This window comes from Poecile atricapillus, chromosome Z (assembly GCF_030490865.1).
Source record: "Poecile atricapillus isolate bPoeAtr1 chromosome Z, bPoeAtr1.hap1, whole genome shotgun sequence".
NCBI classification, from domain to species: Eukaryota; Metazoa; Chordata; class Aves; order Passeriformes; family Paridae; genus Poecile; species Poecile atricapillus.
Window position 1 is genome coordinate 133,864,370 of NC_081289.1, and position 18,105 is coordinate 133,882,474.

Consider the following 18,105-nt stretch of genomic DNA (forward strand, 5'->3'; position numbering starts at 1 on the left):
AAACTATGAAGCTGGTAAGGTCATAAAACTACAGACTGATGTCAAGGACTGGAAGAATTTTCCAGGATCTTTGCTTATAAAGATGGTTTGAGACTGCAGCAACAAAGGAAAAAGGAAAAATTCAGTTCCCTGACCCACACTTCAAATAAAAACACTCCATTTTAGAGTGTGGAAAGAGCTGATTCAAGATGGGAAGTGCAGTCTCAGAGAGGTCAGTATAGGTCAGGCAGGAAAGAAAGGTTAATAATTTCTAGTAAGAGGGACTACAAATGGTTAGAGATCACACATTGGCAGTGGATTGGGAGAAGCTTTGGAGAGGGTGCACTTTGATAAAAGTGAAGGAAAAAAACATGAATGAGCTAATACAGTATTGTATTCCTAGTTCCTGTGGATTACAGAGTACATATAGTCTTCACACAAATGTTACATCTTAGACCTAAAAGGTTTTTCTGCAGCATTCCAGAGCCTGAGCAGTCTGCTATTAATCTTACTAATATCTTATGAGTCTACCAGAATGTGAGGTTGCTCATAATATAACAAAATAACAAGAACATATATAAAGTATGTCTCTTGAAAGCATTATTCACCTGTATCCTCTTTCACTCTGCTGCAAAAGATTAAGGGAAGATTCAGGTTTCTGTCCATCACTGCCTTCTTGAATTCCTACACTAACCGTGAACTGATCTTGTACAAAAGCATTGATTTTTTTTATTTGGTGCATTTCAGCTGAGATCCAATAAAATCTCACAAACTTTTTATGTAAACAAGTCCCATGATAACAGTTAATCTTTTACAGTTAGGAAAATTTAATTAAACAGTAATGTATGTGTGCATGCATATGGAGGCCAGAATTGCAACAAGACTGGCATGATAATGATTTCCCCATTTTCAAAAAAATTCCAAGAACTTTAATATTTTTGAATCTCCATATACTCCTCGAGTGCTTAGGTCAACAGGACTATATTCTCTCCTTGCTACTGCAAAATAAAAAGTAAATTAGGGGGACCATATTTTACAATGATGTTTTAATTTCTTTTCCCTCCTTCAGCACATCACAGTGCTTCTCAATCAGACACTGTTTTCTTTGGAAACTGCCCTTTATCCCCTAAAGGGAGTTAAGTTTTAAGGTTAAGTACCATGCAGTTATCTTTGAAAATGAACATTTCATATAAAGTGTATTTTCAGATAACGCATGTTAATGTATCAGCTTTTTCAAATTCCTTAGTAAATCTTTCTCCTGCCATGCATGGAAGAGGACAGGAAAACATGTCACTTATGCATTCTTGGAATAAACATGTTCCATTTTTTTCCTTTTCACTTCAGGTACACACTTCCACTCTTCTCTGGTTGTTCTTGACTTTCAACTGGCTTATACTTTTGCTCCAAAACACCTGATATGACTAATCAGTTAAGAGCAGCTATCAGACTTTTAGGCTAAGTTCACTAAATTATTGTCTGCTCCCATGGCTATTAGTGCAAACTATTTAAATGAAAACACTGACAACAAATCTGCTTTGCAGACTGCATCTATCTACTTCAATTCCTACAAGAAATACTCTGACAAGCTAGAAATCGCTACTGGATGATGCTGATATACAGCTAATATTCATACTTTCTCTGTGCTGAATGTGCAGCCAACATTCCACCTGTAAACAGGGAAAATCAAAAGTGATCTTCCAAACAGCCACTAGAAAAAAATACTGCTAATTCCAAATATATACTGAAAATTGAAAGGAAACATGCTAATCCTATGTTTTCACACATCTCTAACCTATGAAGCAAGAATTCATGAGCATTCCATGTTTCTTTAAAAGCATTACAAGTTAGATGAAGTTCAGTAACTCCATGGTGAAGTTGCTGATGTTTTGACAGTTGTTGGGAAATCAGGTGCAAGTAAGAGAGCGTAGGCTTTGCTCTCAGCTAGCACAATCCTTTCATAGAGTGGCAGGCTTTTCTCCTGTAAATTGCTTACAGTCAAAAATCCTTAAATCAACAGAAATGAATACTAAGGTAACCTATTATCTCCTCCTTTGCTATTGGCAAGGTCAGGAAACAAGAGATTAAATGTTCCAGCAGCTTAGTAGAAGACAATAAACACCCACAGAGGGAAGTGAAGAGTTTAGGTGGGACTTGTTTCATCAAACTTAACACGTCTACACTTCTAATCTTTGGAGATCTATTATTTAATGTCTACAAAGATCTCCCTTTAAAGTTAACAGAGAGAAATACACATTTTACAGTGGACTTCAGCTAACCTATTTTAGAGATCTATTTTAGGATGGGATAAAATCGGTCTGAATATGTTTATTTTTCTCTGTTGATTAGAAAAGGAGCCTAGGGTGATTGGGTCAGCTGTAGACGTCTATATTTGGTCAGGTGAATCCCTACAGCCTACAGTGGCCAAAATATGTATAAAAGAAAAACAGAAAACTAATGAGGATCTATGTTACACCATGTTGTGCTACTTAGAAAAAACTCCACAATTCAAGATAAAGAATCTTGGTACCCAAATTGAATACTCCTAGTGCAGAAAGAATACACCAGCCACAAATGTTTAAAACTACCCAACAAATCTTGAAAACCTTAGCTTCAAAGATCAGGTGTAGCTCTGGAGATACTTAAAAACTGAATATGGGTTAAACAGAAAAAACTCTGTATTTGCTCTTATTGCTCACCCCTTTCCTAACCTACAATCTAATAAATAATTCCTCAGAATCCATTCTGAAGCTGTACAATAAAAAAGCGAAAGCAAGAGCTGCTGCCCTAAGAAAATATTTTCAGTCAGGAGAAGAAAAACTTAAACAAACCTTCTCTCTTTCCCATGTGCAAGCTTTGCTTCAGTGGCTGTGACGGTATGTGATGGGCTGTGTTTGAACAGCACTGCCTGGATTTGCTGCACTTGGCTGTCCAGGCAGTCAGATAAGTGACATGTCAGCAGGGAAGATAGTAAACACGTAAAATGACATTCTGACCATGGTTGTGGATTCTGTAAGGACAGATGACCCCAGCACTAGCTAAGTGGGGCTTTTCTGACTGAATTGAGTATTTATCTTAAATGTAATGACTACAAATTCCAGTCTTTCTGAAAAAAGCCTTGTCTGTCAAAATCAGTGCATGTATGCATGCAACTAGTTTATTTAGCACATTTATTCTGTCTTTTATTCTATAAAACTCTCCTATGTATTTACAGTGAAGAACTGCTTGCCATATCTTCCAAGTGCACAGGAGCTCAAAAGAAGGAAATTATTATTATTATTAGGAAGCTTATAATAAAAAGCATTTACCTTCCAAATTAACATCATCTGTTACCTAAGCCTATATTACATTTGTATTTGAGTGGGGTTAGCAATTTCAAACTTGGGCTGGATAGAGGGATGAAAGCTCAATGTGGCATTTCAGCATTATCTTCCACAGTTCTCAGACTTGCACATTAAATCCTTCTGCCTTTAGCAATATGTCTCCCCATAAGAGAAGGGACACGTACAAAGTTATTTCAGGAAAACACCTCCATTTATGGAATAGAGTTTCTATGTCTTTGAATAAAATATCAGACGTTTAGGTGCCAGCTGCTGAAGACAGCTTCCCACTACCACAAGATTGTTGCCCATCCCTATTTGGTTACTATTGCTTGTGAAGAACTTCTGTAATTAGGAGAGATATTAAAGCAGGGGCTCTTCAGCTTTTCCATTCTATAATAAAGGTGTGGAACCGTGTAGAAACTTCAAATATTTAGACTGCTGTGCAGTGGATACAAATCTAGCCTTTGTACAAATTTTCACAGGCATGGTTTATGCGGCTCACAGTTTTCATGGATCAAAAAACCCTCTATCATGTTTTATTTTATACATTCCAGCAAGAATGCATGCACTACTTGAGAAAAGATAAGAAAGTTAATTGAAATATACTAAAAATCTCATGATGAGGAAAGATCCATATGCTTTCTAACTTATAGGCAATAGAGTAACTCCCTTTAAAGACCTCAATGCTTTAAAAGAAAACACTTCTCTCACACATACTCCATGAAGTTCAGAAAGAGGTCCTAAGGACTTTTAAGGAAGTGTTTCAACACATTTTCACCCACAGTAACAAATAATTTCTCTCCAGCTGTAAGCAACTGGAATCTAAAGGGACAAAAAACCTCAGATACTTGAAATTCTAATTCATAGATAATAGCAATTCTACCTGCAGAAATACCATCATTTCTACACAATAATCAAAGATGGTAGTTGAAATACAGGATAGAGAGTAAAAGGCACCAATAAAGTTTGCATTATAAGGAAAGAATGCTAGTTCTTTCCTTCTCCTACTGTTAACTTGATTTCTCTGCAGATGATTTTCATGAAACATCAGCTACATTAACCACCTGCTGCTCTCCAAGAGCTACAGAATTTCTGCCTTTAGAATCACAGAGAGGCAGTGCTGCTCAGGCTGTAACAATTCCCACTGAACACTCCGTCATCTCTTTCCTCTGGTGTCTTAGAACATAGTGGTGATACAACACCCACCTACCTAGCTTTCCATGCTGCTCTACCTGGCAACAGCTGGTCCACCTCCTGGAAGACCCGGAACAGGGGATAAAACTGTAACTCTTATAAAACTGCTGAATTTTAAAAAATTATAAAAAAGTTAAACAGATTTAGAAGTATGCCATTTTCAAATGTCTGCCAAGCTGAAAAACAAATGCTTCCACCTTGTTTCTTTTATTGAGCAAAAATACGTATGTTCACACTATGCATATTCTGATTTTAAAAAAATGCCGCTCACATAATAGAAATGTACTAATATATTTAAAAATCTACTATCTAAACCCCAATTGCAAAAATCTTCACGTTCAAGGTTCCCCTGGAGCTCTTCCAAGGAAAAGAGCCAACCACAATAAATAAGGTGTGAGGTTAGGGAGTATCTACAACGTAGTGACCTGCAATCATTAGATTTAAAATACTCATGAGAATACTGTAGTGGAGGAAAGAATACTAATGTTTTTCCCTTGTGAAATATGACTGAGAAAATGTGTGGAAATATTCAATAGAAAAGGGACCAGAAACAGATAAAACTTACCATTTTCTATGTAGAAACCAAAAATACCCTAAAAATATTTTCAGAGGCCAATATTCCAAAGAATTATTTCAATACAGAAAACACGGACAACAATGCTTTACCACTCAACTTTCAAGCTACTGCCATAAAATATATTTTTACAAGTGCATGGAGCCACTGAACAATATTTTCCTCTTTTGATGAATAAAAAAGTAACTTAATCAAGGTGACAACCTGTTTTCCTTGTAACTGCAATGTCAGGCGTTTTTAAACCTGGTCTGTTAAAATTACAGCCACACTTTCATCTCCATATATCATAAAACTAAGGGAGACAACCTTTATGTACTCTCACTCCCTGTTACAGGGACAAAACCCTCACAGTTTATTACTCTTGCATACCTCAAACCTCCAGTGACAGCTCTCCTAAAACAAAGTACATGCTGCTCCAGGATACACAAAGGGAAGGACCACATTGTCCTTATATATATGGAAGAGGAAAAAAAAATTGACCATGGTATAAGAGAAAACACATTCCTGTGATTCATCTCTTATTCTAGAGGGTTTTTTTGTTCACTTTAAAAACCACATAAATTTACAGGGCCTTAAATATTTTATTAACTTATCTATAGTGGAAAATATGGATTTTCCTTTAAAATAAAATAAATGGCTTTCTTAAAAAGAAAAAAAAAAACAAAACAAACAAACAGAAGTTGCAAGATGATCTCTTCCAGAAGTTAAAAGACTTCATTTTTCTTAAATCCAAAAGCTTTAAATCTTAGTGAAATGGGCCACAGTGAAAAAGTCCTTTACTATATTACTGCACCTTATAAATAGTAAATGATATTGTTTAAGGTCAAGGAAAGAAATACTGCAATCCTATATCAACCATGCATAAAGGATGCTGGAAGGTTCACATTCCTTATTCCTGCTTTCCTTTTCACTCGTTCATCTAAAAAGAAGTTTTATTTATAGCTTGTCTCAGAAGACCTTCCTGAAACATCCCTTAGAGGTATTTTCAGAAGTATGTAATAATTTAACTTTTGCTTATATTTGAGAAACTAAGAAAATATTGAAAAATCCTCCTAACAGAAATAGGTTTCCCAAACCATAAATCTATGGTTTTGGATTGTTTCTTATCTACAAAAATCTGTGGGATATTTTTAAAACTTGCACATCTCATTATATAGTGTACATGAACTCATCATCCCGGCTCATTTATAAATTAAATTATTACTTCAATTTTCATTAAAAATCAGCAGTTCCTGTAACTATACAACTTCTGTTTTCTTTTTCCTTTCTCACTGCCCATTCTTGCTTGGCAGTAACAAGGTGTAATACTTGTCCTTTCCATATGGGGAAAATGAGTATTCTACTGCTGCCAAGATCAATCTTGTCTGTAATCAGGATAACTACAGGGTGATCTGTTGGAAGTAGCCAAATGAATGACAGACATGTGAGAGTGATTGAAGTGCCTATCCACAGCTATTTTAAATTAAACTGACATTGGAGGAAATGTTGTGTACCCAATTCTTTTTCCCATATACTAGGTATTTATAACTGGTTCCCATGAAGATCTCATGCTTGCATAACCAAAGCAAGAATTAGGAATAAACCCTCCCTGGCTTTCATCTGGCAGCACAATCTCCCTTCAGTTCCAGATTGCATATCCCAAAGATGAGACCTCATTCCACAGCAGCTACAGGTCCTCCTGTCTCTCATACTAACTGATGAAAAGAAAGGGAAATGGCCTCTGAGTTTCTGGACATAAACTCTGTTCCCCCATATTCTGGCATTATTGTTCCCTGCATCTGTTTAAGTCTCCTTATCCATGTAAACTGAATGAAGAAAGGCTCTGTGTGCAGTTACAGGTATTTCAGATTAAATAAGCCTCTAACGCTCAAATTGAGGGAGTTTAATAAACATATTTTATTGTGAACATTTGAGGTTAGAGCAGAAGAACCTTTCATAAATAATACTTTCAAGATAGAAGAGAGACAGAAAAATGATGAAAAGGCTGCACATTCATAACAGGATTTTTTCAAGTTCCATTAAAAAGAGGAAATTCTGTACAGTTTAGTAAACACAATCACTATCACAGTACAAAGCCCTCAAAATATCCAACTGTACCTGTACATACCAAGCCAGAGCAATGCTGGGGTACTGCACACAGAGTATCAGCTTTCTTATGAGTGGCAAAGGCAGGAGTTCCCACCCTGATATAATTTTGATGTAATCAGCAGTAAGTAAAGGACCCTGCCATAACCTGCAGCACGGGTGACTTCTCTCTTCAATAAACTCATGAAAAAAAAATTCACTGAGTGCTATTAACTGCAAAATTCCTCCATCTGCATAAAGATATCTCAAGAACAGCAGTCACTGGAAACAGAAAGGATGGTCACAGAAGCACCAACAATTTTGTCTTTGTCCTGTTCACACCTTCTCCAGCTACTGGCCACAGACAGAGCCCATGGTCCAGCTCCTATGACATTAGCTTTCTTCAAAAAGTATTGCTATTTATTTAAGAAGCTTGAATCTGCAAGAGTCCCAGTGCCTAGATGGTGGGATGGCATTCATGAGTGGACACAACAAAATAGCTGTTTAAGCACAGATTGTGGCTGAGAAACAAAAAAACCGAAACACTAATACAAGAGGAAAAAGGCAAATTAATATTTTATACACAGCCACAACAGCAGAAACTAATCAGACTGTTAGTCCATTAGTAAAACCACAAGGTTTCACTCCAGCAGCTCTAAACAGTAATGGATTTTCCCATGAAAACTTGAAAGAAAAGGTGAAAAAAGGTTTGCGTGGTATGATGGAAAGGAATGCCGTACTCAGCTTTGGTCAAACATTCCCATTAAATATTTTCTCATTACCCACTAAGTTCACTCACAGGCCAATTTCACTGGCTATTTACCAAGGAGGTTTAAGATAATGTTTACTGCTCTTTACTGCTTTTCAATTTTCTAGGCTTGCTAGCATTTCCCTTTAAAAAATCCTTGTGGAATTAAAAAAGTAACACATGAATACTTTATACTTTTTCTTCACAGATTTTCTGTTAATCTGATTATATGTATTTTACCACTAAACTGCTATACAATTGCCTTCAAAAAGTTACTAAAGATGCCCTTTTTCTTTAGCAATATGAACTAAATCTCACTGAAATCACTGAAATGATTTCATTAGGAATGAGAGCAGATCAGGCTCTTTGCAGAGATACATTATGATGCATTTGTGCGTTTATAACACATATAGCAGAATTTCAGCTCTGCAATGCCTAAAAAACCCCAAAACAGAATGGAAAATTACGTATTTCAGCACTAGGTAACATGGAAAATGTAAGGAAGTTACACTTAGTTGCAGAAAACAAACTGAAGTCTTGGATAACATTGTGTGTTTATCTTTAATTACACTAATGCTAAATGCTAACTACTACTTCTCAGAGTATAAAGAAAAAATGCAAACTAGGAAAGCAGCCGGTAGAAAGCAATTACTGCACTGCTGAAAAAATGCTTTGATAAACTACACACAAGATATTAATCTACCAGTTTACAGACCAATGATCTTTCCAACAAACAGCATTTACTGCTTACAAAACATAAAAGCCAGCTTCTTGAAAATTCATTTGCTTTTAGCATGCCTTTATGCGTTTATATTTCATCAAACATAGTAATTTGAGAGGAACAAGTAAAGAACACTAATGAAAAAGCCAAAAGATACAAACAGTAGAAAGACCTTGAAAAAATATACTGTTTTTATTTTGTAAGACCACTTACAGTAATTTTTCTTCTTTTAGATTCAGATTGATATGCTAAACTGTGTTTTCCTTAGATGTGTAGAGTTAAAGTTGTAAGCTAGACAGACTCATTGTGCAGATATTTGTAGTGCTCACTCACTGAAAATTGTCCTAAGATCAGTATTTATTTCAATTATTCACCTATTAGTTCCATCATATTCATTTCTACCATATGCAAAGCAGAAGAATGACAGTCTTAAATTTTATGACTAGAAATGAAGAAAACCAGCAGCTCTAAAACTCTACAGACCAAAGTGATTTACTACAGTCTTAAAAAGTACATATAAATATCAGCACCTAAACAAATTTATAGTATAAAATTATGAACCTGCTTAGGCTTTTACACATACTTAAAATTTTACTATATTAGTGGCCCCAATGAAGTAGTTTATTGACAGTTTCCTACTGTTGGGTCCCTGTTCCATGTCTCTTTTGCATTTTTAAGCAAAGAACAGAAATTTAGCTCTTGATTCTGAGAGAAACTCAGAGCAAAGGGATCTTTTGTGGACTTCCCTGTAGTACAATCTATCTTGGCAGGTAAACAGACCCTTTATTTCCAAGACTTAGAAGACAAAGTTTCTTTGAATGCAAAAAAAGCAGACTGGCGAGGAGTATCTCTCACTATTTAAGTGTTTTCGGACTTACAGGATCCACCATTGACAAACTCCTCCTTCTTGCAGCCTTAGAGCTAAAGTGACACACTGTTACTGCACACTGACATGACCACTACTAAAGGAGATGCCACCATGACCACCTCCAAACACTCAGGTCTGATGAGTTCAAAATAAATGTGAATGGAATTATGAAACTATTTTGTTTCCAGTGCCCACAGACAGGAGAACTCCTACAAAAATCTCCTTCTTGTACTTTATCTTATGTAGTTGTTTTCCTTGTCTCTGTCATGAAGTTTCAGAGGATGTACTGAGCCATTCATGTTTTCTCTCAGAAAAAGGTTATAAATACTTGGTTATGAGGCTTATATCAGAAAATAAAAATCCCCTAGAAACTAGTTAAGTTTGGTTTGTGGTTTGGTATGTTCCACAGGAGAAAAATATAACAGCGAATTTCTGCTGTATTTGGAAAAAAATTTTAGTACTAAGTAAAACTTCCAAAGTCATATAAAACCTCTTTGTATTTAGATTATATGTTTATGACGAAAACAGGTGTTTTTCTGCTCTACAAAAAAACATGTGTTTTCTGCTTGGATAAGAATTCTGCATTTTTAATTTGCAAGTTGGCTGCCACCAAAATTACAGATATAAAAATCCATCCATAAGCAGATTTTACCTTAGGATGGACTAAAGGAGAAAGCAGGATTCGAAAAGAAAAGCAAATACAAAGGTGGTGGTGTATAAACAACATCCAGCAGAAGATTTTGTCTGCTGTGCTAGGAAAGCCTGTTGTGCTAGCTTAAAAAAAGTGCAGAAGGAGAAAATGGTATCCTGAAACAAAGTGACAAAATTGCTAATCTGACATACTCCAACAACTAAAGCGACTAAACATACACTGCCATACTTATCAGTGGCGATTCTATTCTAATTTCACTCACTCATTATGGGTTCATTATCACCCATAAGTTTACTTGTATTTTACAAGAGGAAAAGGACCTTTTCATCTAGGGTATTGAGCTTTTCCCTTCTGTAGAAGGGAATAGGTGGAATAGGAATCAGTTCAAGCCCTTCTGTATTACAGGTTCACAGCACTAGGTTTTTATAGCAACTAGTGAGAATGGTGTATTTGATGGATTTTTTTAATGATGCCTTCTTTTTGTCCCAAATTGTTGCATTTAGGCAAGCCAGAAATACATTCTAGAGTAATCAGTAAGATCTAAAGTAAAGTAAAATCTAGAATAATTAGTAAGACTAATCTTGTCTCATGGACAAAAAGGAGTTTTGTCACAATAAGGCATTTCATCGTGATACCTGGTGAAATAAACAACATGAACATCTACGTATTTTAGGACTTGTGTTTCACTTCATAGATCTAGAAGGGTTTGCAGAAATCCTCGAGAAACGCAATGCTAACACCAGAGCAGGGAAGTTCTACTGCTTAAACACCTTGACTTAGGATTTTTATTTTTTTTTTAATTTTTTTTTTTTAATTTTTCAGGTTACTCTTCAGGTTACAATTATTCAGGTTACTCTAGTCCTATCTCTGAATCATGGAGTAGGAAAATCACAGTGGTATCAGCAGGTAATTACCTATGTAAAGGAAAAGAAGCATATTAACATTAATTCATTCCTGTTTTGAAGAGATGATTAAGCTAAAATACATACCGCATCTGTAACTTCTATCTCATACAGTTTCTGGAAGGTCTCACGATCAAAGAAAAACAGCTTCCCACTGCCACCACCTTTCTTAACAGAGGTGCCTGTGACAAGGACTTTATCATCTGGGCTGAAACAACAATCTGTCCTGTTGAAGAAAACAAAGCATCTCACTGGGCAGATAATTAACACATCAAGAACTTAGATATGAATTGCACTCCTTAAAACAATCTTTTATATTTGTTAGTCCTTTCCAGACAAAGCTTGAAAAAGTCTTTTGTTAGCTGTCATCTATTGCTGTACCTATCAATTAGGGTTATCTGTCACGATTGTTGTTACAGTTGTGCACAGGATGTGCAAAACTGGATTCTATAAAAATCCTCATCCCAGCAAAATTCTCCTCCACTCAAAAGTCTTGCAAGCTTTTGAATACAAGAAACACACAAAAAAGTACTTTCAAATCTGGCTGTCATCATTAAGGGAAAAAAAAAATGTATTAACCATGAAATCTGTCTTTTCTGACAATATACCCTTCAGGGATACAAGGTGGTGTGTTTATGCATTGGTCAAAATTATTTTTCAGTTTACTTTTCCTCTGTGTTACAAACTGCAGTTAAGATTGAGCTGTCCATGACTTGTCTTTCTAAGATGTTATTTCAAAATTACAAACTGTCCTTAGGGGATTTGGCTGTATTACAGCTATAGAAATGCAGATCAGACCAATAATAATACTGAAAACAATACTTAGCACTATGAGTAAAATAAAGTCAGCACTTCTGACACTGTAACCTGAATTCATATCACATACTTTCATGTTATGTCTACTTTTTCATTCATCTCTTTTTTTATTAATCATAGACTAAATAAGAATGAGGTTTACATCTATATCTCATTACACACATAAGGACCTCCTCCTGAAATGTTACTAATCTAATTAGACTTAAGATATATGAGACTGAAATATCACAAAAATAAGATCTTTTAAAGTGATTTGAATCCCTAAAATAGACAAGAATTGTCACTTCGCAGTCATCCTTGTGCAGTCCTCTCTGTACAGTTGTGGACCTAGTGACAACTGAGAAGAACTCCAGCAAAACCGCTTCCCATTCAGCAAAAATACTGCTATTTCTGCTAGTTGGAATAAATTAGAATACTTACATTGGAAAGAAGCTGGGCAGTCCATCTGCTGAATTAAGAGGTTTTTTAAATTGTCTAATATCCCATATCTTTAAAGTATCATCTCCTATGAAACAAAAGAGACAAAGGTTATCAGTAAAGAATTCAAGTCAAGAACTTACACATGTCAGAAAATTTCACTCTCTAATTCAGAGAGAAGGGTAACAAAATTAAATAATAGAAGCATCCCAAAATGGGAACAACTTGGATGTTCTTCCTCGTTAAGTGACTATGACAGTGCAAGGCTGAGAAGCATAATATGCTTCTCTTCAGCGGTTCAATTCTATTGTGCTAATCCCTCCTATCAAGAACCACTATCCATAGTGGAATCAGATTCCTCAATCACTGATTTATTCTATGTTTGTAAGAATTAATGCTTTGCTGCTAGGAACAAATTTAACTTTCATGATATCAAAAGAAATTTAAAATGTTGCCATGAATTATCTAGATGAAAAACTAAACAAGTTTTATATGTGTCGTTTTTACCTGTCCTGAAAAAGAAGTCAGGAAGAATGGAAAGCACATAAAAGTTTTCCCCCTTCATTAGCAGGCTACAAACTGCTATCTTAGTATGGAGAAGAGGCCCTGGAATTAGTCAGAAATCCTCAGGGAAACGGGTGAAGGGAAGCAAGTGAAACCAGACTTGCTATAACAAAACCTTTTCACCACAGTACCTTTTGCCATAAAAGCCAAAATCAAGGTTACAGAAAGAGATTTGTAGCAATTCTCATCTGTGTTTGATAAATATGGTGTGACTGTAGGCCAGTAAAAGTCAGGCTGTTTATCCCTTTTTGAAAAGTTATGACATATTAACAAAGTGAGAACAGGAGTAAAAAAGGAGATTAGTTAGTTATTCTCAGAGACATCTACATCTCTGCTCTGATCATCCTTCTGGAACACATATTTCCAGCATGAGATGAGCTACAGAATTTGAACTCTGAAGTATGTCACTCAAGCACCTAGACACGTCCTAGCATTTGACAGCAGTGCCTCAGCACTTTCAAGGGTAAAAAGAAGGACATGTAAGCAACAATTCTCTTTAAAAATATCCAGAGATTAATTTTACACAAAAAGTTACAAAATCTTCCTGACCTAAGAGGCAAGATCAGCTTCCTTCCAAAGTACAAATCTTGCAGGGAAGTAATTTGGTTATCTACAAGTATTTTGTGGATTCATAGCCTTTGAGCTCAAGAGCTCGAAGGAGGCCTTGGAAGTAAAATGTTTTTAAAAGAAGTAACAGAAGAAATCAAGGCCAGCAGTGCCCTTTACAGGGAAAGCAGTAATGTGTGGCCTCGTACATCATGTATGTTTATATTAAAGACTAGGATAACTCCTTACTACAAAATATTTTTAAGAAGTGGACAACTTAAATAAATGATGTCTAGAGCAGAGAATATTTCTGTTCATTGGGAAGCTAAAAAATGACAAGAAAGAAAAATGTTGAGCCCCTGTTTTGGGAATATCTGTTTTCTTATTATTTCCCAGTAGACTCCATCCCAAGTACTTCAAAGCATTTAGTCTTGTAAAATGAGCCCTCCCTTTGCCCTCCCACCCCACAAGAAATAAAACCCGCTTATCGTTGAGATGTTACATCTAAAGCACCAGCACTTTATAAATGTATGCAAAGGACACCACTTGGCCACTTTGCAAATCTCCTGGATAGGAAGAGATCTACGGCTAGCAGCCAAGGCTGTTCTGTTCCTAGTGGAATGAGCCTTGACATGATCTTCAAGCTGTAGTCCTGCCAGGTTTTAGCAGGAGAAATGCAGTCAGACATGTAACTATAGCTCCTTTGCTAGCAAGAAAATGTAATGGGCTGGTTAAGAAATTCAGAAGACTCTAGTATGACTCAAATTTATGGCTGATTTCAAGTCAACATTGTTTTAAACTGAAATAGTTTAGAAACAGAAGTGTTAAGTATTTGGAGAGCGAAAAATGCTGGTAGAATGACATGACTTGCTAATGCTGTGAAACTTAACCAATATTAGGAATTTGCTCCAAATTAAAATTATCAGTGTGCAAATGCAAATTGGTTCCTGTGATAGACTGGCATTTCAGAAAAAAAAAAAATAGTAAGAAACACCTAAGGAAGTTAAGGCTGCTGGAGGCTGGTGGGAGTTTTTCTCCAGGCCAATAACTGGACATTTCTGAGAACTGACAGTAGTTTTGACCATTGAAAAGTGAGATCAATCTGTGAACACCCTCCTTTAAAACCTAAGCCCGTGAATTTCTGTTGCTCCCTGGGTTTCCAGCTGTGAAAGGTAAAAGAACTCCAGCTGGCTCCTGTCCCCTCCCCAGGCCACCTGGCACACGCAGGGGCTGGGCTGGGCTGGGGGGATGGAGCCTGAGGGAATTTCCCTGGCCCCAGCCCAGGGCCTGGCTCTCCTGCAGCCTCCCGGGAAGCCTCCGGCGTGGCTGGAGCTTTTCCCAGGGGGGCCTGGTTCTAAGCGCTGCTGAGCTGAAATCTGACTCCATGAATACCTGCAGCTTGAGCCAGATTTTAATCTTTTCACTACCCAGAGGAGACCTGCAGATTTAATCCTTTTCCCAGAGTGAGGAGAAGAGAGTGATCAACATGTAAAGAGACAACATAAACTATCAAAGCCAGTGAAGAAAATAATTAAGCCTCAGATGGGAAGAGGATAAGAAGATGGCTTAATAAGCTGAAATATTCTTTTGTTAAAGCTAGGGAGATGGACAATAATGTTCTGAAAAACTTTAATTCATGAAAGAGTATTTTGGGGGGAATGAAGTATTTCAAAGTGTAGATCTGATCAAAGGTAGCTCATTGATGAAGCTGAGCAAATAGTAAAGTAGTTGTGATCCTATGAGATGCTGGACCAGAAACAGAGACGTGAGAGTTGCTGAAGACTTGTAGCCCCTAAGAAGAAAACAGAAAACTTCTGTTCCCAGAAATGATCACAGAAATAAATGAACCTTCGCCTTTGAATAAGTCATCCTTAAAATGACACCCTTTGAATTCATGGCCCATGAACACACCTCAAAGAAGTGTGAAATGGGAGGAGAAGACTGATGGCAGAGTTTTCCGGGTGGCTGGCATCAGCAAAATAGAAAACCATGAGAAAACTGTTTTCTTGTGAAAAACTCTCTATAGAATGACAAAAGAGAACTTATTTTTTTCTCTACAAAGACTGATGAAAAAGCTACTATATAGTTGGGACTGCTTTAACCACCAGGTTGTGTCTCTATGCTGTCAATTAGACAAGGGAGTGGTTGGGTGGTGGGGAAAAAAGGGTTTCTGGAGGTTTTATTCTGGTTTCTTATCCTTGTAGCTTTGTTAATAAACTTTCTTTATTCCTTTTAAGTTTTAAGCCTGTTTTGCCCTTCTCCTAATCTATATCTCACGGCAAGAAATGAGCAAGTTTTCTAGTGACTTTTTAACTAGTGCTTTAAAACCATGACAGTTCCTAAATCTAAACTGCATTTTGAGTTGAAATCACTGTCACTAAGATCACAGAATATTAACTTTCCTCAGCACCAAGGATTTTTTCTAGTAGGATACTTCTATCAATGCTTAGGAGGCCTCTTTAGCAGAGCTGTAGCAGTAGTGATCTGTTTTTAATTACTTTATACAAGAACAAAAATAGTTATCCTTAAACAAAAGAATATAAAGAGAAGTTGTGCAACTCAGTATGAATATTCAGAACAGTTTGCTTAGATCATTCAGTATTTTTTCTTGGTAGCAGACTTCTCCAAAGCCTGGCAGGATTATTTAAATCTTTTATAGCATTTTTAGTAGCATTTCAAACTCTATTTTTTTCCATTTTAATAAGAAGGATACCAATAAACAGGCTCCAGGCTGACACAATCAGGTCAAGACACTGTTAATGCCAATGGTATTGAGCACTGGATTTATCAAGTGCAAACAACCTAACAATTAGGTCCTAGAAAAACAGTCTTTAGAGAGTACAGACAGGCATTTTGCAAATGCCGTTTAGTCAAAATAAGGCCAAAGCACTAATACTATAAAGATTTTATCTGATTTTTTTCTTTTCTTTTCAGAAGGTAGTTACTAGGAAGACAAGCACATGAATGCAAACAGGCCCAAAAGAAGCAGAAGTGCTGCCAGGAATTCACAAAGCCTACGGTCAGCAACACTATTTAAAAAGAAGAACTCCTGTGTTGAAAGCAAAGCTCGATGACAGAAATTGTTCACAGAGATCAATGAGGGAAGCAAAGAAACATAGGAAATGGGAATTTTAAAAAGTTATAGCTTAGGAAACACATAGCATAATAAGCTTACCAGAATATGTTTATCAACTCTGAGCCTTTCTATGAAGGCTTACACTACAGATGTGACAGACGCCTTACAGAACAAGGTAGAGGCTTCTGCATTCTTTGCTGGTTCTGCAGGAGGAGCTGCAACAACTACAGAGCAACCTTTGGAGGCATCAAAGGTTGGGACCAAAGCCAAAGATCTCATAAGGGAATTTACAAATTGAAGAATCTCCACCTACATTTGTAGAGAGACACTACTTCTCAGCACCACCTGCATCCATACCAGCCTGATCAAATACTTAATGCATCATCCTTTCTAAACATATGAAATGAGCCTATGGCTAGAAGGATGCTAGAAGATTTTCATAAAGCCATTTCAGCTCCAGGTGCTGCAAATAGCTGGCTATGCCTATTAAAACTAGTAAATGTATTTCTGGCATAGTAAGAATGAGCACCAGTGTTCAGCTCCTGAGAAATATTACTTGACAAAAACCCATCTGATTTTTGAAATGCCAGTGTTTGGATTTATTTTTCAGAGCAATGTGCTATTACAGTACACAAAACAGTCACTATACATGCTGCTGTATAACCCTTGAGCATACATGTTTCTATCTTTCAAACCCATTTCAAAATGAAGAAAGAAATACAAGTAAAATGGAAAAAAACCCCAAACAAAAGCCCAACAAAAACATCAAGAGAATATCAAATAAATACTTTTAAATTTTTTACAGTAAGACCCCAAGTCCAATCCTAATTCTTATCTCTCCCCTGCTAAACAAGGAAAATGTTCCCCAAATACTATCCTTCATGGTTTCAAGCATGCAGAAATATCACTTTCTTAAGTTTCTGTCAAGTTTCTACCTAATATCCAACAAGAATAGGACTGGAAACTTTCATTAGCAGCTCCTTAGGTTTTTATTTTCCCTTGTGCATGCAGCTGAGCCATGCCTCATCTTCTCATATCCAAAACAGAATCTACATCAGATGCAGGAAAGTCCATCAGGCTTTCAATGAAAGTTCCCATGCCCCAAACAACTATCCTCTCTTTGATCCTCAGCACTTGGCAGGTGTGTTAATCTACAAATGCTGGATCCACATCTGCTTTTGTTGGTACAGATCCAAAGCAATACTTGTTTTAAAGCACTAACCAAACAAGTCAAGATAAGGTATGAATCCTCCTTACTTTCTAGCATAGTGCACACAGAGCTCTTTTCTTTCTTTCAATACACTAGACAAAGGTAGCACTTTTATCCACACTGAGTGGCCAAATTTCTGTGCAGTCTTACATTCTGCAATCAATCAATCAACATTTCATACAGCTTAGAGCAGAGAGTGGTAGATAAAACCCGAGTAAATGAAAGTCTGTTTAACATGAGACAAAAACTGGAGACAGATGAGGAAGTGCAGGCAGGTAAAAGTGCCACATGCAATAAAAATAAGAAGAGGTCATTTATGTGATCTACATTCATAAACGTGAAACAGAATAGAATTTACATAAAAAGAGGTTTCAAGACAGCACTCCTCCCTAAGTATTAGTCTTGTTTGCTGTGGTGTTTAAAAGCAAACCAAACTGTTTATTCCAAAATCTCC

At 36.5% G+C, this 18,105-nt stretch overlaps 1 protein-coding gene across 1 annotated transcript in view; it reads right to left on the reverse strand.

Annotated features, from left to right (window-relative positions):
• The window catches only part of WDR70 (WD repeat domain 70), a 132,042-nt gene that overhangs the window by 17,221 nt on the left and 96,716 nt on the right, over positions 1-18,105 (reverse strand). Inside the window, exons 12-13 of the mRNA XM_058827661.1 lie at positions 12,259-12,343; positions 11,110-11,248 (exon numbers count right to left, since the gene is read on the reverse strand). Of these exons, the coding sequence (XP_058683644.1) occupies positions 11,110-11,248; positions 12,259-12,343 (224 nt within the window). The remainder of the gene's footprint in view (positions 1-11,109; positions 11,249-12,258; positions 12,344-18,105) is intronic.